This window comes from Dendronephthya gigantea, unplaced genomic scaffold, assembly GCF_004324835.1.
Source record: "Dendronephthya gigantea isolate DGI-Jeju-01 unplaced genomic scaffold, DenGig_1.0 000015F, whole genome shotgun sequence".
NCBI lineage: Eukaryota > Metazoa > Cnidaria > Anthozoa > Malacalcyonacea > Nephtheidae > Dendronephthya > Dendronephthya gigantea.
The window spans coordinates 2624301-2651775 of record NW_021163025.1 but is presented as its reverse complement, the minus strand read 5'-3'; the positions used below and the strand labels follow the sequence as shown (position 1 = coordinate 2651775).

Genomic DNA, 27475 nt, shown 5'->3' with positions numbered 1-27475 from the left:
ATCTAGCCTGCGAACAGGCGAATATGCCCATTTTTCAGGCAAACCACTGAGCTATATAGATATAATGTGCGATTGATATTTAAGATTACATATTTAAAGCATATTTGATGTATTTAAATGTATTTTTAAGATTGTATTTTCAAGCATAACAACATGCATCGTGTCCTACATGTAATAAAAATGTGTTGAACCAAAGTAATCGTTCACTAAAAAGAGTTTTAACGCATTTTAAGGGCACATCCCACAGGCGACTTTACAATTCTTTTTCATATATGGAACATAGAATCTCTTGCAGTAACCAAGACGTTTGTATAAATCACAAACCCGGTCAAGTTTTCTGTTGTGACAATCGGGTTTAGCCGGTTCCTTGACCGTAATTGTACATTGTGATGGATCAGTACGTCTGAAACAACAAGAAACATTTGATCACATCACCATGGTCACAACTGACATACATATACGAATGCGGAATGTCAGTTCATCTTTAGCACAAACCTTTCTGGATCAAAGAGTTGGTAAACGGCTCCTTCTCTTAGTTCATTGTCTGTAAATTTCGTTGATAAGAAATATAATTCACCTGAAAATAATAAAACATTTGTGAGTTCCCCGGAAAATGGCGAATTCGACCATGGTCGAATATTTGCCATTTTCCGGCGAATATGACCATGGTCGTATTTGCCATTTTCCGGCGAATATGACCATGGTCGTATTTGCCATTTTCCGGCGAATATGACCATGGTCGTATTTGCCATTTTCCGGCGAATACGACCATGGTCGTATTTGCCATTTTCCGGCGAATATGACCATGGTCGTATTTGCCATTTTCCGGCGAATATGACCATGGTCGTATTTGCCATTTTCCGGCGAATACGACCATGGTCGTATTTGCCATTTTCCGGCGAATATGACCATGGTCGTATTTGCCATTTTCTGGCGATTATGATTATGGTCGTATTTGCCATTTTCCGGCGAATATGACCATGGTCGTATTTGCCATTTTCCGGCGAATATGACCATGGTAGTATTTGCTATTCTAATACGACCATGGTCGAGTCCGCCGGAAAATGGCGTATGCAAGTACCGGCGTGCTTGACCAGAATCATGGGCTTGCATGGTGAAGAAGACTAAGAAGTTCTTAGATGATAAATCTGGTTGAAATGGACTTTTAGTGGGTTGCTGAAACGTTTTGCATGTTTCCCGGTTAAGCTGGACGTGATTGAGCTAACATTGTCAAAAAAAAAAGTGAAATTTTGCCATATTTACCTGACTCATCTTCTCCAAAAGCCAAAATCATCCCTGCGTAATCCCCAGATATCCCTGGTCCATTACAATATGAACTGTCACCAAAACATACTTCTTTTGATCTCCACGTTTTTCTCTTCTTATTTTCTTTCATTGTAAACATCCGGCTAGAAAAACAATGAAATTATCAGAAAGGTTTGGTTTAAATTTCAAGGCGATATTATACGGTAACAAACTCACCCAGTATTATATCATTGGGTTGACTAATATCCATCTTTTTAAGGTCTTGGTAATAACTTACCCGTTCATCGTATCCGCGAAGTAATAAAGTCCTCTCATTTTGGGGTACTTGCAGCCACGGTACACATAACCACCAACGATAGACTGTCCTATTTTGTGGCTGTAGGCGAGAATAGGAAGCTCTTCGTTTGCTAAAAAATGAAGTCGCTGAGCTCAGTCAATGAAGTACATACTGTACGTTGTCATTTGTCAAGGTATATATATATATATATATAAAATACGGCATAATAGTTACCCATTAGAGACGCATTTCTGCATATCTTCTTATCATAACACTTGAAACCTTCGCGTCCTCTCCAACCATAGTTGCCTCCTTTCACTATAATATCCACTTCTTCGTACCTGTTTTGTCCAACGTCACCACAGAATATCCTGCCTTTGCCATAACCACTTCCCCTCTCCCCACGGTCGACGGAACAGCGCCAGGGGTTACGCAAACCGTACGCATAAATCTCTGGTAAAGTGTGAGGCTCATTAAGAAAAGGATTATCTGGAGGAATGCTGTAAGGCTCCACTTTGTCCACGTCAATCCGCAACACTTTCCCAAGATGCGTTGATCTTAGCAAGAAAATAAAGTTTTAAGGTTCAGATAGACGTAATTACACTTCGTACTAGCTTAGTTTCTTGCCATTTACGATCAATTGATTCACACTTACTTGTTCAAACCGTTTCCATATTTTCCAAACGGATCTCCAGCTCCACCGCCATCACCGGGAAAAATATACAAATACTTGTCCTCTCCAAACAAGATCTCGCCGCCATTATGATTACCTTTTGGCTGTGGTATGAGCAAGATCACTCTCTCAGAATAAGGATTGACTCGATTCAAATTTGATCCCGAGACCCGCCATTCGCTCAGGACGGCAACCCCCCCATCCAGCCACCATTGTTCAGGATCATTCTTATCAGAACTTCTTGTGATGTAATAGACAAACAGCCGGCCGTTTTCGCGATATCTTGGGTGAAACACCAACCCCAGCAAGCCACGTTCATCTCCGAAGGCAGGACTGGTTAAAACTTTTGAACTGATGTTCATAAATGGTGTATTTAATTGCGTTCCGTTTGGTAAAATGATGTAAACTAGTCCAATTTGTTCCACTAAGAACATTCTGTGTGTTTGGTCGTTAGCGTGAACAAGGTCCAAAGGATTTCGAAGATTTTTACTCACCTGAAAGAAAGTCGATGTATTTCGAATCAACCTTTCGAAGCACTGAGCTTATAATTTTGTATGAATGAAGAGATGCCTTTCTCCAGCTATTTCGTCTTGAATGGAAAGGCTTACGCTTATAAAATTATTTTTACCCAAGCATAGGAACTAATTTGTACTTGTGATTTCATAAAGTGCCTAATCACTTGAAATCTAACATTAGATAAATTCAATTGTTGGACCAGGAACTGGTCCCTAACCGCTGCTAATCTTCTTGTTGTTGTTGTTGTTAGGAGGCGACGCTCTTTAAAAAAACCCTAAGGCTCTAGCATTACTTGTTTGATCGGAATGAAACTTGGCACAATTATTCTAAGCATTATTCCGCATCGACTGACGGAGTTCGAGTTTTTTACTTTCGACCTTTGAAGCAAGTTACAAGCAATTCTTGATATATTTGCAGCAAATAATATATACATATCATTAATATTCAGCCTATATATAAGTAAACGGAAACGATTAGAAATACATTGTCCTCTCCATTGTTATAAATACAATGCAGTTCAGAAATTAAACTCGGTTACGCAGTTCCTGGTCCCTATAGTACGATCGTACTTGTTTTGGCCATTTTTTTTCCATCCTTGACCCTGTACATGACCTGCGCAATTGCGTTGCGCAAGTTACAACAAAGCAAATTTAGTGTTGCAAATTACATGGTTTTTTTTAAAAACTACGGCAATGTAGACTACTACGTGACGCAAACAGCATTGGCTTTATTTGGCTACCCCAGTATGAATTATACCAAGCCTTGTATTTTCAATCAAGTACAAACCTCTCTGACACACAGACAACCTTTTTTGGCAGCCAAGGTTCCGTTGACAGTGTTGGACGTTTTTATCGTTTTCAAATCTCGAATAGTCTTCTTTATTTTCGGATAACATAAATTTCTATTTAAAGCGACCTCAGATTCACGACAAAAATCATCAATTGTAATGTTTCTTCTGTGCATCGCTTCCTTGAAAATGTGTTCGACTGCCTGCGCGCAGTTCGTTACAAATCTTAAACAAAAATTCCAGTTGAGACACGGTAACGCCGAATTCGGGTCGTAATTCGGATTTGCTTCAGCATCAAAAATATGCGCCGACCACGAATGACATTTCAAACAAACAACTTTAGATAAAAACCTCCCGCATTTGTTTCTATTTTGAGGAACGATGGTTTTTAAAGCGTTTTGGTAGAGAAGCTGCAACTTATCGTCATCATCTTTCGTACAGCAACCAAGTTCGGAGTAGTCTCTACACCACATTTGCCGAGCGCTTGGTTTAAATGGCGGTTGAGAGTCGAGGCACTGTGGATGTGTGTTGCAGAACGAAACACACAAGAACACTAGAAATATAAGTAACGCCATTGTTGCGTCGTGACCAACTAAGTATGTCTACTGCATCAATCCAATCAATCCGTGTTTATTTTTAATATGATACCTCTGAGGAGGTAATAGTCAGAGCAATTTGTGTGATTAAGGTATTTGATGATTGATAAGAACAATTAAGCTGTTGGTTTAGAATAGATTCGTTTCAAAATGACCTTGTATCAGATCTCTGCGTAACTGCGTTCCCTTGACTTGCATGACGCACACACTTCATAAGACATGAATTAAGCTAATATTAACATGACTTCATATGACATGAGCGCGATTGCCGAGATTCAGAATTTATGAACATAATTTTGCCTGTTTTTCGAATTTAAAGCAATTAGTGGTTATCCTCCGGGCTTTGAACTGTCAGACTGTCAGCCAGTTAGTTGAAGGAAATTTACAAAATCAAGTGGATTCTTATTATAGTTATTGTTATTACTGTTGTAATGGTTACTGTTATTACGGTTGTTTTATAAACGTCATCACCTCATCTAAGATCATATTTACAGTTTGTTATTTACAAAAAAACTACAAATTCCATAATTTCTTTCATTATCCTGTGTTATATTCCAGGGGGGTTGTAGAGTCTGTTCTTTATTGAGGCTACTTTGAACTGTGGAATAGCAGCAATAAGATATGACCTGAAAACAGGAATTGCTGGTTAGAAATAAGCCTGCAGAGCTTCCCAGTTTAGTGAGGGACTGAGGGCCTGTGGTAGCACTGAATCAATGATAGATGATCCTCAAGTTTTGAACTTATATGAAACCTTGTGTGTAGACAACAGCGTATATTACTTATAACAACAATAAATTATATCATTACCTTGCTCTGGATGCCATTTCATTGGTGCTCCACCGGGGACTATATGGGTAACGATCATCAATAGCCTGGTACGGCTCATCATTGAAGATGTTGTAGATTGATTTCATTTTAAACACTGGCTGTTCTTCTGGAAAATCCTTGCCTATTTCAACTAAAATAGCAGAAAACAATACAAGTGATTAGACTGACATTTTAAACAGGAATTTTATAATAAAATACATACAACATACTTGTTAAAATTAAAGTGAACTTATCATGTTCCATCAGAAATGAAATTTCTTTAAAACTTTCCAAATCATACTCAAGGACACAGCTGAAAAGAGAAATAAAAAAAAGGTATGGCTGAAGGATATTTTATGCAAGAATAAGAAACCCCAATTCTGTAACCTACGTTCCAAAATGACTCAGGAATGAAGCAATGTAGCTTTGTCTGTGTTCATAACTTTTGATTATTTCATCAACCTGTGAAATAACACAATGTTAGCAATAAGTTCAGCTCTGTGAAGTTTTCTAGGCTGGATTCATTTGACTTACTTTTCCTTCAAAGTAGTGATGGACAGCTAATATGTATGATACAAGACATTTGTCTCCATCATTCCAACTTGGATATTTGATTATTGTGTCTCCAAATGCACTAAAGAATTAGGACAAAGTTGAGACTCTAAATTTATGAATTTTGGAGTTTGAACACCATCAAACCTTCCCACATAGTTGCACAGGGATATAAATTCAAAAATGTCTTACTCTTCAACACTTGGAGAAAGAAATATTTTAGGAGTGACAGTAGAGCCATCCTGTCCTTCATAAGAAACAAACAATGTAATTGAGTATTCCCCAGGATGCTCCTTAAAAATAAAGAGATACGTCTTTTAGAAAAATGATATTTCATCAAATAACACAGCTAAACTTACATTAAGAATAAATGGAGGTAATCTTGCAAGGTCCATTGGAAGTTTGATAAGAAAATTTGCTTGCTGTTGTAACCTCTGAAAGAATGGACAAATAATAGATCAGGACTGTAGGATTGCACAGTACCATAGAAAAATATAACTAATTTCAAATTCATTTAGCAATTTCTGGATGACCTGACCTAGTTTCCATCCAAGACATGATGGTTTGCAAGCTAGCTGTGAACTAACTAGTAATACTGTCCAATGTGTAATACTACTGACCTGGGTATCCCTATGTACATAGACCTCAATACTTGTCAAAGTATCAAGTTGCCTCACAGATTCCAGTTCAAATTCTAATTTTTGTGAATAATTCTTGACTAACTCAAACTGATATTGTTTATATTGCTCCAGCAATTCTTTCACTACTGCTGTCAAACTGTTGCCATTTTCAGGATTCCAATAGTGCAATGACTAAAAATATTTGAAGAATATGGTTAACACTCTAGAGGGAATGGATTAGAGGTAGATTAAGGTAGTTCAACAGAAGAGAGCTCAAGAAATACATTACTGGCATCTGCTCTAAATTTGGTTCAAAATCTTCTTCATTATCACCAAATATAATGTCAGGTGGAAAATGAGGCTCATTGGAGTTGAATAAGACTTCCCCTATGAGAAATATCTGTACTGTCAGTACTGTAGGTTATAGATGACCTGGAGTCACATGTTTCAGAATTCTGTTAATCTACCTATATATACCATAGAATCATATTGCTGCTTACATTGCAGTGTTGTCCCACCATATGGAATTAAAATTCTAAAGCGATCACAATTGTCCTGGGTTATCACATTTGAACTGCGTTAAATGAAAAAAGATAGCACCTTTTAAATAGGATTTTGGATCTGAAATATCATCATATTATTCAATACTTACCCTCTGCGAAGTTTATCTATGCGTATTTGATCTGTACAAGTGACTATCTCATCGTTTTCGTATAAATCCAAAGCAAACTTATTTATCTCACTGCTCAGCTGAGGAGCGGCCATTGTTATTGACACAAGACATAATACTCAGCATTATATAAAGTATCGGTCATACTTCGATAGAGCTTCCACCACATGTTTTAATTTCCTTGATTTAAATTTCTTTACCGAGGCGTTGCCTTGGTTACATAAAGACGCTTATTTTATAAACAATATGGCTAACTTGACCAAAGTTGGCAGATGTGGTTTTAAATCTCTTAAATTGCTAAGTAAATATTTATTAAGATGACCCGACCTTTAACAGGTATGGCACGAGTTTCAATACATATTTCAGATATAAATTTAGAGTTGGCCTGGGTGTGTTTTAATACATAGATATTTTAATAATAGCCATATTTTGATATATTCCAAGCCCAAGGTCCATCACACAGGACAAGAACGCCAACTGTTTTGCCGATCGGACATCTTTCCACTAAAAGTTCTGGTTAGTTAAATCTATTTAGTATAAATTGTCATGTACCTGACACGTAGTGCTCTGTGTTATTCCAATCAAGTTGTTGTTTTACAACCTTGTACTAAATTTGTTCTAGTATATTCTCCGGTTTCAATGTCAAGAATGTCTCAAGATCTAGTCCAAAATCATATGAAATCACATTATCAACGTATTTCTTCCGCAAAGGGTAAATCCTTAGTCTCTTAAATTATATTGCAATTTCTCTTGTCCGTCTTGTGTTCCTTTTTACACTCTTGTATTCATCTTGAATAATAAGTCTATCCATATCTATCTTAGGAATGTGAACGTAATTCTTAAGTAATTTCTTTATGTTGCAGCATGTGTCGACACGTCAGCACCAAAATCTATGAAACTCACAATAAAAGGTATAAATTAAGTTCAAGTCAGCTTCGTTAGTTGCATTGATGAACGGCTGGTTTACTGACCAGAAGCTCTGGCTTATAAGAAATTCACGTGGTGTTTCTAGAAATTGATGATTTAAGTTATTAGTTGATTTATTCACCATGCAGAATTCCAGGAATAATGGTCATCCTCTGACCGAAAATATGTTTCGCTAATCGCGATCGTTTTACAAGTGATTTTTGCGTCGCGTTTTTAGAGAAAGACAGACGAAGAAAAGAGGCATTGCTGGCAACAAGCGTACAAAAAACGACTCCAAGATCAAGAAATGGAGAGGTTTATTGTCTATTTTTTTATTGAAATTCCATTGCAAAAAATGAGGACGCAAATTCTACTACCAAAGATGCGCAGCGCAGTCATCTCTCTCTACGTCGTACAAAATCATTCTTTCTCTTCAGCCTTCAAATTCTCCCCGAAACTCCACATCAAATCTCAGACATGTCAATCCACATGAAACGTCATCTCGTGACCAATTGCGGAGTGAAAAACCCAGCTCTAAAAAAACGCCATTTTCGCCAAGACGTGAAACTGGAAATGTGGAGAATGGCGACTTGCGTCAAACACACGACCGAAGGCGAAGGCTAAATGACGCTCGTTTAAATGGTGTTTCTGTTGGACCAAGTGTGCTTGATGAACAAAGTTATACGCGTTATCAGAGCACGAGGCGAAAAATGGACCAAAAGTCAACCAGAGAAGACTCATTCGGAGATCAAATGAACGAAAGCTCAAAAACTAAACCCAACGATACTTTAGGGACATCTGACTTACATCAGACTAAGCGAGACAACTGGAATGATTTAAAAAATGAAACGTTTGAGAATGGACAATACACAACAAGCACTCCAAGACCTAACAAGTTTGAAGTCGATCCAAGTTTATCCACGATGACATTTAGTTATAAATCAGCACACGACCCACCACCGACACGAAGACATCCAAGAAGAAAAACTGCACAGGATTTAATCTGGTAAGAATTAACAACGAACTGGTTTGCCTTCTTACATCCGTCATGGCCCTGGCTCGCATACAAATAACACAGTTATACGTACCTTCTAGATTTCTAGCCTTGATTATCAATCTCATTTACAGGACTGAGGAACAGAAGTATCTCCAGTTTATATCAGACGTAACAAGTGATGTTTTGGCACGAGGAATATGTTCAAATAGGTGAATCACGCAACTATCGAACAAGCCAATATGTATTCATCAAGCTCGTAATTGATCTTAAATTAGGAATTAGAACAAATTACGTACATCACGACGTCGTGATTTATCCAATTAGAATAACATTAACACAATTAGAATTAATTAACAGTGTTATTAATGTTTGTAGAGTCATTAATAAGGTTTTTGAATCTCATATCGAGAAACGAAAAAACGACCTGGATGAGGTATGAATGGTATTTTAAATCTCATGCATCTGACAACTACCTGACAGCAGTGTTTATATTATTTTTATTTTTTTCAAGGATAACATGAGGGAAATGATCGACCAGTTGAAAGAAGATTTGGGAGTCATCGATGACTAAGGAGTAAAGGACCGTTTCAGACGTCGAACTATTCATATTCCGAATGCAAGCCACCAGGTTTTTCTCGTACGAATAGTTTTCGGGCAAACTGCGTCAGGGTTAGCTTGATTAAAAATTGAGCACAAAGCTCATCAAAGTTTGTCTTTAGGAAATACAAACTAATAAACAATTACCAGCTGATGTACAGCAACAGAATTATTTTTATAATTACAAGTTTTTACTAAATGATGTTTATTTTAATCCGTGCTGCACGCCGAATTCAGTAAAAAAGCGACGCTATCCTAGTGTGGGCCATAAACCTGAGTCATTCACCAAAGGTCTGACCCACAAGCTTTACGTCAGCCGTATTTTGGCTTGATTCTATCCTGATAATCCGGGATAGTAAAAGCTAACATCATTCAATCTTTTCTTTACATGCTAAATGTTCAATGAACAAAGGTGTCAACAGCTCTCCTAGTTTCCCTCCAGCCTCTTTTCCAAGAAAATCACCAACAACTCCTCCTAGAAAAGCTCCCAGAACGGGCAGCACCATACCACCCAGGACGAAACCAACCACAAATCCTGGGATTGAACAAGCAGCACCACAAACTCTCTTCACAATCACCTCGCAATATTCTTCACGAGTTAACTTCTCTTCGTCAAATTTTGTTTTCGCCTCTTTGCAATCATGACCAAGAAGAGCTACCTCGATTATAAAAGCGGTGAATATAGACAACCCTGTACCAATGTTTGCCCCATATTCCACGATTTCTGTCACTCCTGGTTGTCTAAACCAACTGTTCTCAGAGCGAAATGTCATCCGAAACCACTTGACAGCTCTGTTTAAAAACGACGTAATACTAGACAAAGCACTTTTTCCAAGTATTTCAACTGAGATCCAAAACTGATGACATTTTTTCACGCCGGTTTTACACTCGCTTGCAAAGTGTTCGCAGTTATTTGTGAAAGGGCAGTACCGTTTCTCCCCAATCCTTGATTCTGCTTTCCGCAACACTTCAGAAGGTGCAATGATGGTTTCATTTTCCTCGTAAATAATGCGGTAAAACCTGAAGGATTTGAAGTAAAAATATGCTGTCAGGTTTAGTCAGGTATATTCGAAGAGGTTTCACACGCAACAAATATGTATTTGGCACATGATTTGACGTCGTCCGTCGACTGACGTCATTGTATCACCCAGAGGTCAATTGTATAAAAGACTAGTTAAAAGTTAAGGACAGAATTGACCAATCAGAGTTGTTTATTTCTGAGTTAACTGGGATTTAACTATGCAAAATGTAGTTAAAGAGTTTTATACAATCAGCGAACGAGAATGATTATTTTGCTTACCTGTCTGGGACGAATGTTAACGAAGTGCGGCAGACAGACGGCAACTTGAATAATGGCTCTAAATCATGATAATAATGAATAACATTGATCTGTTCCAGACATATATTTACACTCTCAACAATCATGTGATGCCAAAACGTAGCCCCTAATCCAAATGAACTTTCCAGGACAATATGATCGCCTGGTTTGAGTTCTTTAAGATCAAATGATTCTTTATCGTGGTCGAAATAACGGCCAAAGCCATTTGAAGCCTTTCGCATCTCGAATAGACGAGAAACGACCTGAGCCAATTAAAAACGACCTTTCTGAGTTTTCTGCGTAGAGCTTTGATTAAGCAATCTTTAAAAGTTCTGGTCTGTTCAGCCAATCTTCATACTGTATTCCAAACTGATGTTTGCGAAGAACAAACCCGGAGTTTGGGGGGTAAATATCAGCGCAGTGCCAGTGGCTTCTTGGGACTTCTATAGCGAGTATTGATCACAGGTGGTTGACTTATTAACATCAGGAATGTAAACATATCCTATCTGACGTAACAGAATACTTGGCTTCTTGATAAACCCTTGCATAGGACATTCTTTGTGTGGTAGAAAAATACGAAAACACTATTAAATTGGTTAAAATACGAGCCTTTTCCAAACAAAAACCTTTTTTGTTTGGAAACCTAAAGAAATTGACAACCGTTTTGTGCTCTTCAAAAAGCGCCATGGACATGAAATGCGTGAGGTATTTTGCATATGGATAAAATTTTTTGAAATAATCGGATCGATATTAGATTGTATTCTTCTCTGCTCATACACAGCGCCATGAATTTCTTAAAAATATCTGAAATCAATTATACGAGATGCGCCCATCATTTTTAAAAATTCTATAATATGTTATGACAGAAGTTATTATTATAGTAACTAATAAATATATAATCATTATAAACATTTATATAATTATGTACATTTTTAAAATGCCAGGGTTAGAATTGATGCTTGTGTTTGTAAATTCCAGCTTACCAGAGTTCACACACAGTGTTCTCAGCCAATTCTCACCTCTGCTGGGTATTTTACGTGTATTTTCATCGTAGTTACCTGGCCTACAGCAGCATATAATCCATGACCAAACGTGAAGTGATTTGCCAATGCATCGATCCAAAACACGGCTTACCTCCTATGACTGTGCTCAGTTCATATTTTCCTTCATATATTGTTGCAGAGCGTTTAATCTTGCATCAATCTCGGATATTTCCACTGATCTATTCAGCGAGTTATCGTGTCTTTTACCTCCTGCAAGAACCACAAAAAGAATGAAAGTTTAACGTTCAAATGTGAAACGGGATGACCCAAATATTGTGTCTTTTCCCTGCATCTCTCATCTGTCATGGTTAAAAACAACGACATATTTTACTATACTTTCATTAGCAAAGATACGATCTTCAGTAAGCTTACCTTTCCTAGAAATGGTTGCTCGTTTTAAATCCTGAGGCGTACTGGAATACCTGATCTTCGTTAAGAAAAACCACGACTGTTAACATCTCATAATAATCAAGATTTTGTAAACTTTTAAGTTAATCTACGATGGATCTAGAGTGTAAATTAAAGATACATTTTCCTGAAGTACTTTTTCCCTCTCTCCTAAAGCAAAAAAAACATTTAGTAATAACATGATTTTGTGGATTGTGCATTGTTTAAAGCCGGAATCATGCACAGTGCCGGCTTAGTGCATTTCCTACAAAACTACAGATTAATTTTGATCCAAAGTAGTTCGAAGTAAACAAACCTACCGCATCGGAACCCTCAACTGAGGAGCCATATGAAGGTGCTCTGTCTCGGCGATCGCGAGAACTGGAAAATTTCAAACAAGAATTAGCTACAAACAGTTGCAAAGATTACGACTATAAGATTTTCTGCAGTCATTCTCTCACCCTGATCGTTTCCGTGTTCTCTCGTTGTACTCAGGTCGTCCAATAGACCCAGAAGAACGTCTACTACCAATACTACTCAACGATGACGTACGATATACTAGAAAATACAACCAGCCACCTTAATATGATAAAACTCTGCCAGTAAGATACACATTTTCCGAGCTGATTTCTCCTGAAAACAACTCTTGATTAATTACTCCTTAAAGTTCGAACTGTGGTAAATCAAGGTGTAGGAAATCAAGGTGTAAGAAGGTAGACATATTAGGGAAGAATCCATTTCTAAATGATCATACTTCTGTTTCCATCTTGTCTTCTTGCACGTGGTTCTCTCGGCGAGCCTCGATCTGATGAGACTGATCTTTTACGAAGGATTGGCTTCGATCCAGATCTTGTTCGGCTTCGACTGAAAGTGTGAAAATAAATGAATGACTGAGCTGTGATATGAAGACAAGAGCAGCCTCGCTCGCACACAGTGGCGATCTTCTCACCTGCGACTTTCCCTCGCCTCCTTAAGCTTGCGTTGTTTCTCTTTCACGTATCTTTAAGTCGGGTTAAATCATTTAACAACATCGTTTCTCATATCCTACAACGTGACAGCTGAGTGGTATAGATACATACCCACCCAGTTACATTTCAAATACAAACCACGTTTAATAACATTCTTGCAATTTTTGCATGGCGAATCTACTCATAATAATCACAGACAATTATTCTTGATGAAATAATTTTAACTTTTTTTTAAAAGATACGCGGTTGGATCGAACCGTGGAACATTTGCTGTGGATGAAAAAGAGAAGATATCATTAACTGACACAAAGCAGAAAATGTCAGGTATATAATATTACCTGCGGACGGTGAGGGACTTCGGGTTCTTCTTCTGCTTTGGGGAGTCACTTTACGTTCTTTTGAAGCTGTGCGTCGTGGAATATAATTTGTCTTTTTAGCAGATGATGTTCTTGGGACAGACCCAGCTGAAGGAGATTGTCTTATCTTGGCTCTGCAAAGTCAATCATTGAATATTATCAGTGATAAATCTTTTATCATTATGTTTGAATTGATTTCAAAAACACTTCTCTTTGCATTTGGGTCAAACACTCTGGTACATATTAAACCAAACAACTGGAATACAATAAAGTCCTTGAGTTTTTACTCACCCTTGCCTCTTCAACAACGCCAGTTCATTGGTAAGATTACGACACCTCGCTCTTAAATTACGTTCGTTTCCACGAGCTTCTTTCAACTGGAAATGTAAAGGTGTAACTGAGCAAGGCTAGACCTTTCTGCTTTGAATGATAACTGTAAGATAATTTGACTGTAATGCAAAGAAAAGGGAGTCAAACAGGAGACAAACCTCTTGCAATAAGTCACGGTTTTCTTGGGACTTCTTACTCAGCATCTTTTGATATTTAGTTTTCTCCTTCAGTAACTCTCCCTGTATTCATAAAATATACAATGAATAACTACTTTCAGCTGTGAAAGATTTTCTTAGTTGAAGCAATTCTCATACTTACCTCTAAGTTTTTAATGACTTTCTTAAGAACTCTAATTTCTTTAGCAGTATCAGCGAGACTGGAATGCTTCACTTCCCGTTGAAATGCATTGAACTCTTTTTCAACATTCTCTTTCTCATTTAGCAGGTTGTCCAACCTAATTTGACGTAGAAGAATGTTTTTAGACAGTTCATATTTTATACAGATGTTATGAAACATTAAATTTTTAGTTTTTCCTAACTGTTTTTGCTTTTTCTCAGCTTGATAGCTTTGTGCTTCTTTAGTGAGTTGATTTTTTAAATTCTTGATTTCGTCTTTCAGTTTTCTGTTCATATCTTGCAGATGAACTGGGTCAGGTTTACCAACGTAGGGTAGGGGAAGTGGATAATGGATCCTATGGAAATATGAAACAATTAACCTTATTTAGTTGAAATGCATTTTTATTAGCTTTACCCTTAATTCCCATCAAGAAGAGTTGACCATGTTACTTTACCTGTCAAATTCCACAGTATAAGTCAAGATAAGATATCTTTTGGTTGATAACTGTGAGGTAGATCTTGCGCCAGGGATGTTTGTCACCCCTGTACCTGGTTTCTGCTCTCGAAGACTTTGAAGATCAGCATATGTCAGTAAGTCTAAACTAACGCTCGGAGAATCCTTTAAAAAAGCAAGAGAGTATGTCACATTGTTGTAAGTTCATTTGAAGCAGCCTGAGGTTAACATACGATGATAAGAGTCCCTTGACACTGCACATTTTCTAACCTTGTTTAATGCTGATTCAATCATGTTTACAAATACTTTGAACTGTTTAAAATTACCAGTCTTGTGTGTGAGGTCTTCAATGTCTAAAAATATTTTATCAAAACAGGAATTCGGGTAAGCTAATCGGAGCAATAATTGAATACAACTTCATACTAAAATAATAACGATAACTGCACGTGTACACAAATCACAACAAAATTTAATACTCCGAAAACATCCTTACATCTTGCATCAAATTCTGCCCTCCATTGATCAGCTGTGAGTCTATCTTCTGCCTCAACAATGACCACTTCATCTCGTACAAACATGCTCACGATATACTCAATCCCACGAAAGACATGTCTTGCTGAAAGAGAAGGCATTTTACCAGCATCCGACATCTTTTTGAAGTTGTTTTGTTCACTCGCTTTTCTGGCGGCAGAAAATTCAAAATAATACACGGCTTATTCGGAGCGGGGCTCCCCCCCCGTCCCCAGACCCAGGGGTCAAGAGGTCATTGCCTTCTTTACTGTTACTGTGTTACAGAAAAATGTGAACAGTTTTGAAAGAATATTAACTCTGTTATAAATGCCAGCGCCTAATGCAAACTCTCGTAAGCTATGTTATGAAGCCAGAGATAAATATTTTGAGTGTAAAACTAAGAATCTGGACAAACCTGAAATTTGTGAAGACTTGCGAAAAATGTTTGAAAAATCATGTCTGCCTTCTTGGGTAGGTATTAATGTATCATGCTTCTTCTGAAATATGTTTGGCCACTTATTCTCATCCAACCCATCCTCATTCCCACTTCATTGTGACCTGCATCTTAGATCATTATCATGATCAATATATTTTCCAACGTACTACCATATTGGACCTTCGAATCATGGTACAGAGTTTGGTACTGTCCTAACTTTCATGAGGGTCTGTGGGTTAGATCACCCTAATCCAATTTTTAATCTCCCTGCTAATCAGCCTTTTAATCCTTTTTTTCAAGACTATGACCATAATCTGGTAATCATAGCCTTAATGTTTCAGATACCATAAAAAATAAATTATCCTTTTCCTCAGGTGAAGCATTTCGATAGGAAAAGAGTTTATGAAGAATATAAAAGAAAGTTGAACACAGAGGGATATAAGTCCACAGACGATCGAGTTAATTATAAAGACGACAAACACTCAGAAGCTGGAATCAATAGATGAATCAAGGCTTGACTATTCAATATATTTACAATATAGCTGTACAACAAAAGTATTAATTTACATTATAAAAATGCTCAGCGAGTCTAGGATCTGTGCGTAATTTGTGTTCCAACTGCATGTATTTAGGAGGTGCCATTTCTTTATGTCTAAAGAATGGAAGAATAGATAACAATTGATGATTCTCAGAGTCTTGTTCATGTTTACACATGTAATAAATTCATTGCTTGTGTTCTAACTATTTGAGAGGCATTTCAGATAGATCAATGCAGAGAAATCCTGCTAGTTTAAACAGAGACTGTGCTATGGTTCAATACAATACCTCTGTAGACGATGTTCCAAGATATGGATCCTAAACATTGCTTCACTGCAATAAGTTAAATAATCATCCTCGTCCTCTTTATTCATAGATATTTGATTCTGTTGATACCAAGCTTGCTTGTGCTGTAACTCCTGTGTCTCCTTAAATGAAAATCAGCATTTTTCAAACAAATTCCATACTTGGTGTGCTGAATCAAGTGAATCCATTCTCTGCTGTCCCTACCTTCTCAAACCTCGCCTGAATAAGGTTTGCCCTATCAATCAATCTCTGTTTCAAATCTTGTAGACATTCTTCTTTTAGTTTATACGCCTCCGCTCTGCTCAGTTTGCTCGGATCACCAATCTGGGCGAGGAATGGAGCGAGGTAATCCATCTCAGTTTCGTGTTTCTTCTTCTCATCTTCCTCTGCCTTTCGTTGCTGGATGTGGGAAAATCCCACGATTTAATGCCAAGGCCAAGCAAACTGAATAAAAAGACTAAGCAATACCTACCAGTTCTTCTCTGTGTAGTTTCGCTTTTTCATTTCTTTCTGTGTCATAAACTGAGATGGTCAGGGCGCAAGATGCCTCTTCAATTGCGCGTTCTTTTAGAATTTCTTTTATCTGGTAAAACGGAAAGGATAATTCGGAAGAATATAGCTCGCTCAGGATACATACATATATACACGAATCCTGGTGTTACTCAGAGTTACCAGTCGGGCAAGTTTGACCAGGGTGGGAATCAATCCCGCGTCGGGCAAGTTTGACCAGGGTGGGAATCAAACCCGCGATCTTTGCTAAACACAATCAGAACAAACCTCGTCCTCCATCGCACGGATTTGTGCAATGGTTTCTTCTTCAGCTTTGATTAGGAACACCAACATATCGTAAACTGTCAGGTTTTTCTGAGGTTTCAACAACGGATCCACCTTGAAGAACGACAGCCTGGTTACTAACTTGAAATATCAACACATATGCGACCATACCACATATCTTTGTATTCTAACCTGGAATGTTGTGGTCATGTCAGGAGTCATCGTGAACGTATCGCTCTTCTCTTCAGTGTTTGCTGGTTTTACAAACTCTCGTGTTGATGCAGTCACTCTGTCTTCCTCCAAATGAAATATCAAACATATTCTTTCTTCACTCACAAGGAACAACCGCTCAGCAACGTCATCATTTGCACCTTTATCTGGATTACGATCAAATTTCTCAACAATTTTCTAGAAATATCGAAGCAGGAATCATCTCTTATTGCCCAGTGTAGCTCTATCAGTTCTAAACTGTTCTTCCTAAAGATCCAGTTAGGATCATCTCTTATTGATCCAGTGTTACTACAGGAGGAAACCTAAACTAAACTAACTTTATTTATACTGAATATACCTCTATCAGTTCTAAACTGTTCTTCCTAGAGACCCAGTAAGGATCATCTCTTATTGATCCAGTGTTACTACAGGAGGGAACCTACACTAAACTAACTTTATTTATACTGGATAGCTCTATCAGTTCTAAACTGTTCTTCCTAGAGGTCCAGTAAGGATCACCCCTTAATGATTCAGTGTTACTACAGGAGGAAACCTAAACTAAACTAACTTTATTTATACTGGATAGCTCTATCAGTTCTAAACTGTTCTTCCTAGAGGTCCAGTAAGAATCATCTCTTATTGATCCAGTGTTACTACAGGAGGAAACCTAAACTAAACTAACTTTATTTACACTGGATAACTCTATCAGTTCTAAACTGTTCTTCCTAGAGACCCAGTAAGGATCATCTCTTATTGATCCAGTGTTACTACAGGAGGAAACCTAAACTAAACTAACTTTATTTATACTGGATAGCTCTATCAGTTCTAAACTGTTCTTCCTAGAGGTCCAGTAAGGATCATCTCTTATTGATCCAGTGTGGACGAACAAACTGAACGAACTATATTTTGACGAAGTATATTTGCACTGAATAGTTCTACCAGTTCTTATCTGTTCTTTATGCAGTTAGGGTCGACTCTTCTATATAATGAACTTACCAGGATTGGTCTATAGTTCACTTGTTGAGTTGGACCAAATTTTTTTGTCCTAACACCAAACGTCACATGACGATAATACAAATAATCGTCTCTTCCCATGAAGTTTTGCGTCATTTCCGTCGAAGTTTCCTCCTGCTTTACCAAGCCGTCGATTCTTGCACTAAAACAGAAAGATCCTCAGTATTTCTGGCTGTTCCGCCTCTAGTAATACATTAGATATAGTTCATAAGATTAATACCATGAGTAGAAATGCATTGTTCTTTCAGATTCCGGACCAGGTGTCGTTGCCTTGTAGCAATGCTCTAAAAAGAGACACAAACGGAACTGACACAAACGCTGTGTGTCCACAGGACCTGCATGCAGCATTTCACAATCATCAGCTCAGTTTCCGAGTGCAAAACGTTTAAACCACCGGCACACAAACCTTTGAGACAGTCCAGTCTTCCGGGATTAAAGTACTCTGTAACAATGCCGGTCGTGTAGTTATGTGTCTTCTTGTCTAGTTTATCAGCGCGATGTTTGTATGTGTCGTTCACTTCAACCAGCTCTTTGACTACAGGACGAAAATACTTGTGAACTTTGGTAAAATACTTAACGAAATCCTTCTGTTCAGTAATAACAAAACCAGGCAATTTGTCGCAGTAAATGCGTGAATTTACTTTGCCTAAATGACAGAAGAATTCATATGTGAGAGTGCATGTGAGGTTACTGGAGATAAGTCACTTACGTTCATAGTCAGCGTATGAGGATAGTTTCATAACCAAGCCATCCTTGCATAAGTATTCCGCGAATTTCTCTTGTTTTGCTCGCTTGAAAAGGATTGTTCGTTTCCCCATCGGACAACGAGTTTGATAATCTAGTGAATTAATAAATTGTCAGGTACTATAGCTATCAGTAACGTGGGGGGAGAGAGGAAGGGGGGACTTGGGTAATCACCGGGGCCTAGGCCTGCGTCATTATTGATTGATCTTACCTCGAAGTGAGATATGGATTGGCTCCACCCAAGATGGCGGAAGATCAAAATCACCACTACCTTCATCCTCTTCCTAAAAATATAAAAAGGAAATAACTCAGTATTCATTCCTACCTTGAGTGATGCTTGCAGGGTAAAACCAGGAACGGCTAATCATGCTGGAAGGAAAATCAAAGAAGTTACATTACCTCATCTTCATCTAGATCCAAGCTACCTTCATTGATCAATGGTAATGCAAGCAAAGGTTTATCCGTTGTTGGGAAAAGAAATTCCCATTTTGCAGCATCGCCAAGATCGTAGGACATGTCCTGTGAAGAAAAACTATTAGCTTCGTCTACAATGAACGATAACGATGATAAAAATACACGTTATTAAAGAAGACACAGCAATAGATCTCACTATAACGCCTTTAGAGCAATCTTGCATGTTAACCCAGCAGTTTCTGTTATTCCAAATACTCTCCACACCAAGATATCCGGAGAAATTGAGAGAATAGGATTGACCAGTTGATGATTCAATGAAGAAACTTTCAGGCACCTCACGTTTTCCCGCCAAAACCAGGACCCAACAGTGGACTCTCAGACCATGAAGTTTGTCTGCCTTGGGTTTCTCCAGCTCCTTTCAGAGACAAAATATTGAAAAATTTTATATTAGGAGTTCTGCTTTCAGATGTTTTACCAAATGAAAGTTGGAGGTGAATGTCAGGTAATGTCAAAGGAAGCCACAAACACAGACCATAAGAAATACGTCAGCTAGTCCACTGGCATACTGTGTAATTGCACTAAGAGAATATTCAAAATCTTCTCCTGGTAAGGAATTATAGAAAGAACAGAGTTCTTACAGCAATCTTAGCAGCTTCTTCATTGCGTCTTTTCTGTTCCAAAGCTTCCTCTTCTTCCCTCGCTTTGGAAGCAATTTTTGCTTCAAATTTACTTGCAAGATCTTTTGGAGGTTTTACAGCATATTTGCTGACCACCTTCTTCTCTTCTTTCACTGTTAACTTTATAACAAAGACACACAATGAGAAGGTATTTATGAATATGGTAAAGATTGTGGATGATGAAGCATCCTTGGGTAAGCATAAATTAACATACTAGATGTTGGCAGCTTACACTAAATTATAAACAAATCAGACATGGCAAAGAGTTTAAGTAAAGTAACCATATTGGTTAATAACCAACCTGATCTTTTGGCTTCAACAAAGGGCAAATATCTCTTGTCTGGTCCATCAGTGTTACTTCACGTGTGGCATAACCACAGACACAATATGCATCATAACCAGCACCAATTAACAATGAAGACAATACTATGCTCATTTCAAAACAGTTGCCTTTTTGACGCTTGACTGTAGTTGTTGGAGACGCAACAATTGATGGCTGGTTTAGAGGAAAAGCACTGATTAACAACATTTAAACTTTACTTAAATCCTAATACTAATCTTAACACATAACCTTGATAATCCAAACCTAATCCTTATATATTAGATCTAATCCAAACTCCAACTGTAATCCACTAATCCTAATCTCAAGGTATTAATTAATCTTTGAGTAATGTAGCATTGTGCTTAACCCAACCTTAAACCAAACTTTAGCTAGTTCTAAATCACATGGAGCAATGAAATTAAAGGAAAACTCACAAGATCTATGATAGGATCCAGCATCTCAAACGTGATGTAATCTGCAACAAACTGGGCACATCTGTCATAGTCGTATATTTCTTTATACGGCAACAATGTTGGACGAACAGTAGTGCAAATAAATTTCTATAGAAGAGAGTGCAGCACAATATCAATTCATTATTCTTAAATCATAATATACCACAAAATATGATTTAAAACACATTTATACCTCGACACCAGCTTCGTTTAGTGGACACAATAACAGTGGTTTGCGGTCTCGGTACAAATGCACAAACTGTCTTCTGAAGTTTTCACAACATGACAGAAGAAGATTTTCTTTATCTGTGTTTGTTTTGTATGTTTCAGGCAAGTCATCTTCCTTTGATGTACTGAACAAAAATTATTTACAATTATAGCCAAAAGTCCGTCAGACAAATCACAAATCATTACGATATGTTTAAATGGTTAAGTTATTGACTTACGGCATTTCAACTGTCGGTGTTTCAACTGTTATACTGTCTAGTTTTGCTTTTAGTGATTCCAGTTCGTCCATTTTATAAACTGAAAAAGTTTACCCGTTTTATTCGAAAAGAAACATAAATTCTGGTTATTTTGCAGCAGCCATATTGAAATATCTCCATGGCAACCAAACACTGAGTAAGTAACATACAGAACAGAAACCATTTCAACAGAGTAAGTACTTAAAGATACAGAGCTGGGATACATGGCGTCCACTAGAAAATATTTTTGATGTGATAATTAAATAGACAACTACTTTATTGTGATCTCCAACAGGTGATAGTTATAGCAAATGCGTTGGATGTAAAAGTTGAATGTAAAATGTAACACAAAGTTTGATTGGGATCGCAAAACTAACGTGACATCAGACTTTCCGCGCTTGCATTATAAAAAGGTCTATAAATCAGACTCATGTATTGTTCTTCACACGAATGAAGCTATTTTATACTCTGTTAATGTTATGTACTGCGGTTCCATCATTGTCAAACATTTTAAAGCATGGATCTCTGCTCGGAAATGAAAAAGAGACATTGCAAGACATCAGTGGCATGTCTGAAAAAACATCAGCTGAACTGCGTGATCTGAATTCTGCTTTTTGCTGCAATTCACTGCAGGAACATCAAACCAACACCTTAGTGACCTCGCCATATTCTTCTTATAAATCACGTTCTTTCCTTTGGCAACATTTTACGTTGTTTCATCGCGTTTTTCTTCCTCTTTTTGTTCATATATCGATCGAGTTTCTTCGATTCCTTCAACGTCTTGTACTTCTCAGCTAATTCGAGTTTCTTTCTTTCAGCTGAAATGAATCAATCGATTTTCTTATAGCACCTGCTGTACGTAGCTGTAGCCTGGCTTTGAACTTCGTCATGAAACTAAACGAAACTCAACTGCTGAACGTTTGCTTACATTTTCTTAAATAAAACGGTCGTTTTCCCTGCTTGATCAAGGCTTGTTCTCCTTCTCTTCTCTCTTTCATTTTTTCTTTTCGTTTCTTCTTTAAATTCCTTAATTTCTCCGCTTGTTCCTAGCGAAATAAAGAACAGAATAATTTCTAAATCGTAAAGTGAGAGAAAATCATATAAACGGAAAATCTTACCATCCTCTGAGCTAGTGAACGTAGTTTGGTTTTTCGAGTTGGATCTTTTTCAGCCTTCATTTCTTTTTGAACTTGCTAAAGGTGCAAAATGATTGAACCTAAATTCAGTTGGTGAGCTTTTGCGCATCACCTTAAGGTGGCTCAATTCAAAATAATTTTTATCAGAAGATTTTGTCAGGAACATTTCAAAATCATCGCTTTTGACCAACCTCCATTTCCTGGTGTTTTATATTGTCCAGAAAGGAATAAGCTTTCTCAAACATGTTTTCGTTAAATTTCCCAGAAATATCATCAAATCTGGGGTCTCTAGGAGCCTGGAAGAAAAATGAACAATTGAGAATGAAATCTTATTTTAACGTAACAAATGAATTTTCATTAAAACAACCTTTTTTGTAACAGGAACAACTGATCTGAACTTTGAAACTGGTCTTTTCGATGACATTTCGCGTGGTCTAGAATATATTGCTCAAAGTTAAAGTGGCAAAATACTCTTTCTGTTTAGGCGGATACACAGAGAGTCAAGGCAAAATAATCTTCAAGGATATCAGCAGCTTTCGTATCACCTGTTTTTATTCTTTCTTTTCAATGTTGTGATATTCTGATTCTTTGCAGAATTTGACAAGCCATGAAGTGCAGCATTAAACCTATAGAATGTAACCATGAACCATAAGATTGTGAAATACTATGCAGAATAAATATCATTTAATTTTCTTACTTTTTTACTCCAATCTTATCTTTCAAAGCTTGAAGTTCACAAAATGGGATAGTTGAAAGTTCTGTAAAAGAGAACTTTAAAATATATACGTACATCGTACACCAAAGATTTTCCAAGTACCACACAAGAACCTTAGATAATACATGTGCAACCATCCCTGCTTTAAATATTTCATATGCTAAAACGGATGCAAGCAAATATATCAAACTTACCAGATCTAATCTTTGTCTAAGAAAGAAAAATAAAATTGATTTAAAATGTTATGATAAAATTAAGGTATTTAATAATATCCCCCCGAATATTTCACGGCATTTTGCACTCACAATTTCTTCGTTATCACTCTCGCTGTCAGAAACCTTTTCATTTGAGTTATTATTTTGTACGACAGCTTCTCTAAAGTCTTTTAAATTATCATCTTTTTCATCTTCACTTGTGGCAGCCATCTTGAATCACACCGAGAGGAGTCCTGGAACGAGGATATATCTCAATATGGCGGAACAACTACCCAGATTTCGTCGTGAATTCAAACGATACAAACAGCGAAAACCGCCGCCAGACTTTTCAGATGTGATCGATTTTGAAGTGGAGGAATCTTGGAAAGGACGGGTAAAAGTCTACGTAGTTACAACGAATTTCTTGAAGTGAAATAGGACGTGTCATGTGCTCACATCATATAGCTCAGTGGCCCACACACGTCATCTTGAGGTTTATGACGTCACTATGCTCGCTTTTTTGTCCCTTTTCTGTAGTTTAGAATCAAAAACCCGGCAGCTTTTTCCCAAAAGCCTTTTCCCATTTCTATCTAGTTTTCACCACACGATATATTGATATAAATTGTCCGTTAGTTTAATCTCATTTTATCCTAGTAGCAATAAGGCTGACCAGGGACTCTCTGTCTCTGACGTAAAGTGATTTTATTTCATGGTTAAGGTACAGAAATGTTGCTGTGGTTTACAAGATCAAGAAATTGAGAAAACTGATATCGTTGAGCTTGGTTTAAACGATATAGATGCCTGGAAATGTTATGAAATTGACGGTTACAAAGGTGCTGGAAGTTGCTATAACAGTGAAGATTTAAAACGTTACCAACATATTCTCTCATATGACTTGGTAGTTGGTAGCTTTTGAATGCTAAATTCTGTAAAGATTGTCGTGTATAGTCATGATTAAACAACGTAATCTTACAATTTTCCCTTACAGCAAGCAAAAAAAAAAGGAGACACGTCTTATGTCAAATGCTTTACTGACGCTTCTTCTTTCTTTAAGGATTTAAAATAATCGTGAATGCATTCACCCCGTCTTGTCAAATGCAGTGGATACGGAAATGTGTTGAGAACTATCCCGAAAAGCCCAACGTCTGTAATTTAGACGCAAACGTTGAAATAGGAAATAAAAATTTGTGGAAACTTTACGAAGAATATTGTTTACTGAGGTAAACAATTATTATTTAATCTTCTAGTTCTAGTACATCTCAAAACAGGATCTGAAAACATCAGATATTATTCTTACAGTGAAGATAAATGCAACGAACAGCGTTCCACGATATCAAAACCTCTAATGGATCAGTTACGATGGGTTACGTTAGGTTACCATTACAACTGGAATACGAAGGTTTGTGTTATGACATAGAGTATTTTAGCAGTAAAACATGTACAGACATTCTTTTCCTTGTTTCTATCAGAAATATTCCAAAGATCATTCTTCTACGTTTCCTTACGACCTTGGCAATCTGGCTAAAACTATTTCGCGGGTCCTGGGTTATTCCTGGTAAGAACATAATGAAATATTTAGCTTAGTGTTCTCTTCATATCGTAAACGCATAAATAACAATAAATAAAGAGGCATTCCAACTGTAGTTTATCTGTAATTTTTAATGCGTTCAGCACAGTACGAGGAGCAGATTTATTACAAGTCTAAGCAAGTGATTCATTTCATTGATTCAGTTTCACAGCCGAGGCAGCCATAATCAACTATTATCATATGAATTCTACCCTCTCTGGTCATACTGATCATTCAGAATACGATTTAACGGCGCCTCTGTTCTCAATTAGGTAAGCTGGCATTTTTATTTCAGTTTTTATCTGCTTCAGACAAGACATAGTGTGCTTTACATCATCTGTCGTGCTTTTTTAGTTTTGGTCAATCATGTATATTTCTTCTTGGCGGGAAAACTTTAGATGATGCCCCATGCGCAATGTTTCTACGCAGTGGTGATGTCATTGTTATGTCAGGTGACTCGAGGCTGGCCTATCACGCTGTTCCTAGGATATTACGTCATCAAGACTTCACCAGCGTACTCACACAAAACAACAAACATGAGACATGTGAGGAGCACACGCTCCGCTGTCTTGAGAGATATCTCAGCTATTCAAGAATTAATGTTAATATCAGACAGGTTGAGGGTCCGGGCGGGGGTTTTCCCCAAACAAAATGAAGCAATTTAGTCAATAAAATTAAACCATATCAACCTCGCAAGCCAGGGAACTCCCCCCCTTTCAACTCCCCTGTCTTTGCGACAACATAGTCAAGAAACCCTAGCTAGCGATAATATCTGTATTATAAAAATATCCTGCAGTTATCACAAGAAATATTACCTTAAATTATTTAAGATCATTCCTAATATTCGGGTCATTGATGACGCTTGGAGATTCGTTTCGTTTCATCGCGTCAAATTTATATTTCACACTCACGCGGTCTTTTGTCAACATCTTCGTTTTTTCACGGTTCTTCTTTTTCCACAAGCAAATCCCCACAAGAGCAGCAAGGATCAGAAGAACTCCAGAAATACCAAGAAGAATATAACCGACTATGTTTGACTCGTCATCCTCGCTTGTGTCGTCTATAATCATGCAAAACCAGCAATATTTGCTTTAGTAAAACTGAAGGCTCTCGGGTGATAATTTAGAAATTGCTTGAAGTTTCGCCACAAAAGTGTTTGTCTGATTTTCCTCACGGCATGAGACAACATTATCTTCTAAAATGAACAGATGAAAGACAAGCTTTGCAATAGTATTTCATTACGGTATACCTTCTGTTGAAATTCCCATCGTTTTGCTTTCAGGTTTGGCTCTATTTTGATCGCAACGTTTCCTCCATGTCTGCTTTTTTAGGCTAGCTTTTTTTAGTGTTTTAATGAAACAGGATTTAGATTGCGTGGATTTGCGACCTGATTCCGTGTTTTTTCTGCGCTCGCATTTCACGTCGCTTTCACGAAAGCCGTTGATACAAGTTCGTTTATCATGGCTGCCAGCGGCGCAAACGATGTTAAACGTCAGTAGATTAGCAATATTCCATGAACTGTTTTGACGGTCGATAATTATCCCCCTGGATTTCGAGGAACATAGATCCTTAAATTTCGTGACTTGGGTTTTACGATCTGGAAGGAAAATTTTGAACACGGGCTTTACTTCAAGGCTATTGACAGGGGTTTTAAAAGCCAAGTGGCCCCAGCTGAATTTACATATCGGTCTGTGAAAATCCTGAATTCTAGTGCACGAACCTTCCTTAGTTTTTTCCTCGTAGTCGTCATCATAATGTTTGTTATGTACTTTATAACCTGGGCTCTCACTTGCGACGAGCTGAAAAGTCAAATATGGGTGGGTGAAATCCGATTAAGAGCGGAAAAGGGGCGATAGGGCGACTGCTCCGTCCTAAGAGGTATTTACAAAACGCACGATATCACTTAATTTCCTCTCTACACTACTTTCTAGGACAAAGAGCGTGTTCTAAATTAAAGGCAAGCCAATGTGTTTTTTTCAGTAATACCTGCGTGCTGTCTGTTTTGATATTTTTGGAGTACTTCTTGAAAAAAGCGTCATTCCTTAATAATACTGATAACTCTGATGCAGTGTATTTTTTCAAAGGTCTTCCGGGGTTTTTGAATACCAGCATTTGCTTTATCTTGATAAACATGAAAGAATCAGCATCATGTTCAAAAATCTTATTGACATCATGAACTGCTTCCTGGATTCTCTTCTTAAGCTCCTTCCTGTCCTCGGATGACATGTGTCTTGTGACCTCGTAGACAAATGTCACCTCAACAGGATACATTATGCTTCTTTTGTGTTCGGTAGCTCTAGAATGCCGTGAAAAAAATTCCGTCTCCTCTCCTGAATGTCTACGCATCTCCTGTGTCAAAATAAATGGGTTAAGTTAACACTTTTAGGGCTTTTATTCATATTGAAATCACTAAATGAAAAAAGGGACACAAATAACTCACCATGACATCGAGGCATACTGCAGTCAATACCAAGACGGGGAATATGTTAATGAGCATCATCCTGGTCGAGGCTACGCGCGCTAGATTCTCACGCCATTTTGATTATAT

The 27475-nt window shown here is 37.6% G+C and overlaps 8 protein-coding genes across 11 annotated transcripts; 2 read left to right on the top strand and 6 right to left on the bottom strand.

The window, feature by feature from the left end:
• Positions 1 to 41: 41 nt before the first annotated feature.
• On the bottom strand, positions 42 to 4162 carry LOC114520291 (HHIP-like protein 2). The gene is made up of 7 exons (XM_028540526.1): positions 3519 to 4162; positions 2199 to 2710; positions 1778 to 2100; positions 1544 to 1673; positions 1264 to 1409; positions 496 to 577; positions 42 to 403 (listed from the first exon to the last, which is right to left on the bottom strand). The coding sequence occupies exons 1-7, from the start codon at positions 4092 to 4094 to the stop codon at positions 229 to 231; spliced, it is 1944 nt and encodes a 647-aa protein (XP_028396327.1). The 5' UTR covers positions 4095 to 4162; the 3' UTR covers positions 42 to 228.
• Positions 4163 to 4418: 256 nt separating this feature from the next.
• LOC114520311 (BRISC and BRCA1-A complex member 2-like) lies at positions 4419 to 6859 on the bottom strand. The gene is made up of 11 exons (XM_028540555.1): positions 6747 to 6859; positions 6595 to 6668; positions 6384 to 6481; positions 6095 to 6286; positions 5834 to 5908; positions 5667 to 5767; positions 5457 to 5556; positions 5314 to 5384; positions 5153 to 5235; positions 4923 to 5073; positions 4419 to 4741 (listed from the first exon to the last, which is right to left on the bottom strand). The coding sequence occupies exons 1-11, from the start codon at positions 6857 to 6859 to the stop codon at positions 4663 to 4665; spliced, it is 1137 nt and encodes a 378-aa protein (XP_028396356.1). The 3' UTR covers positions 4419 to 4662.
• A 130-nt stretch (positions 6860 to 6989) lies between these two features.
• LOC114520202 (spermatogenesis-associated protein 7 homolog) lies at positions 6990 to 9269 on the top strand. Its single transcript, XM_028540429.1, has 9 exons — positions 6990 to 7100; positions 7215 to 7280; positions 7387 to 7476; positions 7628 to 7675; positions 7909 to 7985; positions 8108 to 8676; positions 8799 to 8876; positions 9043 to 9100; positions 9179 to 9269. The coding sequence occupies exons 1-9, from the start codon at positions 7082 to 7084 to the stop codon at positions 9236 to 9238; spliced, it is 1065 nt and encodes a 354-aa protein (XP_028396230.1). The 5' UTR covers positions 6990 to 7081; the 3' UTR covers positions 9239 to 9269.
• Positions 9270 to 9410: 141 nt separating this feature from the next.
• Positions 9411 to 11110, bottom strand: LOC114520305. Its single transcript, XM_028540548.1, has 2 exons — positions 10565 to 11110; positions 9411 to 10284 (listed from the first exon to the last, which is right to left on the bottom strand). The coding sequence occupies exons 1-2, from the start codon at positions 10822 to 10824 to the stop codon at positions 9633 to 9635; spliced, it is 912 nt and encodes a 303-aa protein (XP_028396349.1). The 5' UTR covers positions 10825 to 11110; the 3' UTR covers positions 9411 to 9632.
• Positions 11111 to 11172: 62 nt separating this feature from the next.
• On the bottom strand, positions 11173 to 15155 carry LOC114520295 (coiled-coil domain-containing protein 61-like). Of its 2 annotated transcripts, XM_028540531.1 has the most exons (17): positions 14949 to 15155; positions 14726 to 14808; positions 14457 to 14620; positions 14205 to 14357; positions 13985 to 14120; positions 13825 to 13905; positions 13628 to 13713; positions 13319 to 13470; positions 13223 to 13250; positions 12962 to 13012; positions 12767 to 12876; positions 12474 to 12570; positions 12333 to 12393; positions 12155 to 12183; positions 11998 to 12047; positions 11717 to 11835; positions 11173 to 11640 (listed from the first exon to the last, which is right to left on the bottom strand). In XM_028540531.1, the coding sequence occupies exons 1-16, from the start codon at positions 15103 to 15105 to the stop codon at positions 11732 to 11734; spliced, it is 1542 nt and encodes a 513-aa protein (XP_028396332.1). In that variant the 5' UTR covers positions 15106 to 15155; the 3' UTR covers positions 11173 to 11640; positions 11717 to 11731. The 2 variants fall into 2 exon arrangements, with proteins under 2 accessions (XP_028396332.1, XP_028396331.1); XM_028540530.1 differs by having other exon boundaries at positions 11173 to 11835.
• A 765-nt stretch (positions 15156 to 15920) lies between these two features.
• On the bottom strand, positions 15921 to 21448 carry LOC114520287 (dynein regulatory complex subunit 7-like). Its single transcript, XM_028540522.1, has 18 exons — positions 21298 to 21448; positions 21045 to 21204; positions 20834 to 20959; positions 20379 to 20573; positions 20039 to 20197; positions 19597 to 19815; positions 19386 to 19505; positions 19198 to 19270; positions 18952 to 19080; positions 18649 to 18777; positions 18463 to 18526; positions 18225 to 18384; positions 17211 to 17426; positions 17022 to 17132; positions 16717 to 16827; positions 16449 to 16643; positions 16227 to 16366; positions 15921 to 16053 (listed from the first exon to the last, which is right to left on the bottom strand). Exons 1-18 carry the CDS (start codon positions 21366 to 21368, stop codon positions 15960 to 15962), a joined length of 2472 nt encoding a protein of 823 aa, XP_028396323.1. The 5' UTR covers positions 21369 to 21448; the 3' UTR covers positions 15921 to 15959.
• Positions 21449 to 21605: 157 nt separating this feature from the next.
• On the bottom strand, positions 21606 to 23617 carry LOC114520309 (ribosomal RNA processing protein 36 homolog). The gene is made up of 9 exons (XM_028540552.1): positions 23472 to 23617; positions 23361 to 23376; positions 23149 to 23209; positions 22997 to 23077; positions 22819 to 22885; positions 22643 to 22747; positions 22434 to 22508; positions 22244 to 22361; positions 21606 to 22133 (listed from the first exon to the last, which is right to left on the bottom strand). The coding sequence occupies exons 1-9, from the start codon at positions 23589 to 23591 to the stop codon at positions 21997 to 21999; spliced, it is 780 nt and encodes a 259-aa protein (XP_028396353.1). The 5' UTR covers positions 23592 to 23617; the 3' UTR covers positions 21606 to 21996.
• Positions 23573 to 26035, top strand: LOC114520303 (nucleic acid dioxygenase ALKBH1-like). 3 transcript variants are annotated; one of them, XM_028540545.1, is made up of 7 exons: positions 23573 to 23754; positions 24079 to 24193; positions 24415 to 24580; positions 24660 to 24759; positions 24830 to 24915; positions 25092 to 25199; positions 25326 to 25398. In XM_028540545.1, the coding sequence occupies exons 1-7, from the start codon at positions 23638 to 23640 to the stop codon at positions 25327 to 25329; spliced, it is 696 nt and encodes a 231-aa protein (XP_028396346.1). In that variant the 5' UTR covers positions 23573 to 23637; the 3' UTR covers positions 25330 to 25398. The 3 variants fall into 3 exon arrangements, with proteins under 3 accessions (XP_028396346.1, XP_028396345.1, XP_028396344.1); XM_028540544.1 differs by having other exon boundaries at positions 23576 to 23754; positions 24085 to 24193; positions 25282 to 26035; XM_028540543.1 differs by having other exon boundaries at positions 23579 to 23754; positions 25282 to 26034.
• The last annotated feature ends 1440 nt before the right edge of the window (positions 26036 to 27475 follow it).

Coding starts and splice junctions, on each gene's coding strand:
- LOC114520202 (XM_028540429.1), top strand. Junction 7,676..7,908: donor TATGAAACTCACAATAAAAG/GTATAAATTAAG, acceptor TCGCGTTTTTAG/AGAAAGACAGACGAAGAAAA. Junction 7,986..8,107: donor CAAGATCAAGAAATGGAGAG/GTTTATTGTCTA, acceptor CTTTCTCTTCAG/CCTTCAAATTCTCCCCGAAA.
- LOC114520295 (XM_028540530.1), bottom strand. CDS start 15,105: ATGTCGGATGCTGGTAAAATGCCTTCTCTTTCAGCAAGACATGTCTTT. Junction 12,877..12,961: donor GAGGCGAGGGAAAGTCGCAG/GTGAGAAGATCG, acceptor TCACACTTTCAG/TCGAAGCCGAACAAGATCTG. Junction 12,184..12,332: donor CAGTTGAGGGTTCCGATGCG/GTAGGTTTGTTT, acceptor TTTTTGCTTTAG/GAGAGAGGGAAAAAGTACTT.
- LOC114520287 (XM_028540522.1), bottom strand. CDS start 21,368: ATGGACGAACTGGAATCACTAAAAGCAAAACTAGACAGTATAACAGTT. Junction 19,081..19,197: donor AATCCATATCTCACTTCGAG/GTAAGATCAATC, acceptor TTAATTCACTAG/ATTATCAAACTCGTTGTCCG. Junction 18,527..18,648: donor AAGACTGGACTGTCTCAAAG/GTTTGTGTGCCG, acceptor GTCTCTTTTTAG/AGCATTGCTACAAGGCAACG.
- LOC114520311 (XM_028540555.1), bottom strand. CDS start 6,859: ATGGCCGCTCCTCAGCTGAGCAGTGAGATAAATAAGTTTGCTTTGGAT. Junction 6,669..6,746: donor ATAGATAAACTTCGCAGAGG/GTAAGTATTGAA, acceptor CATTTAACGCAG/TTCAAATGTGATAACCCAGG. Junction 5,236..5,313: donor TTCCTGAGTCATTTTGGAAC/GTAGGTTACAGA, acceptor TTCTCTTTTCAG/CTGTGTCCTTGAGTATGATT.
- LOC114520305 (XM_028540548.1), bottom strand. CDS start 10,824: ATGCGAAAGGCTTCAAATGGCTTTGGCCGTTATTTCGACCACGATAAA. Junction 10,285..10,564: donor TTAACATTCGTCCCAGACAG/GTAAGCAAAATA, acceptor CAAATCCTTCAG/GTTTTACCGCATTATTTACG.
- LOC114520291 (XM_028540526.1), bottom strand. CDS start 4,094: ATGGCGTTACTTATATTTCTAGTGTTCTTGTGTGTTTCGTTCTGCAAC. Junction 1,674..1,777: donor CAGAAATGCGTCTCTAATGG/GTAACTATTATG, acceptor TTCATTTTTTAG/CAAACGAAGAGCTTCCTATT. Junction 404..495: donor CAACTCTTTGATCCAGAAAG/GTTTGTGCTAAA, acceptor TTGTTGTTTCAG/ACGTACTGATCCATCACAAT.
- LOC114520303 (XM_028540543.1), top strand. CDS start 23,638: ATGGCGGAACAACTACCCAGATTTCGTCGTGAATTCAAACGATACAAA. Junction 24,916..25,091: donor CGGGTCCTGGGTTATTCCTG/GTAAGAACATAA, acceptor TCATTGATTCAG/TTTCACAGCCGAGGCAGCCA. Junction 25,200..25,281: donor GCGCCTCTGTTCTCAATTAG/GTAAGCTGGCAT, acceptor GTGCTTTTTTAG/TTTTGGTCAATCATGTATAT.
- LOC114520309 (XM_028540552.1), bottom strand. CDS start 23,591: ATGGCTGCCACAAGTGAAGATGAAAAAGATGATAATTTAAAAGACTTT. Junction 22,509..22,642: donor TAAAACACCAGGAAATGGAG/GTTGGTCAAAAG, acceptor TTGCACCTTTAG/CAAGTTCAAAAAGAAATGAA. Junction 22,134..22,243: donor ACCGTTTTATTTAAGAAAAT/GTAAGCAAACGT, acceptor GATTCATTTCAG/CTGAAAGAAAGAAACTCGAA.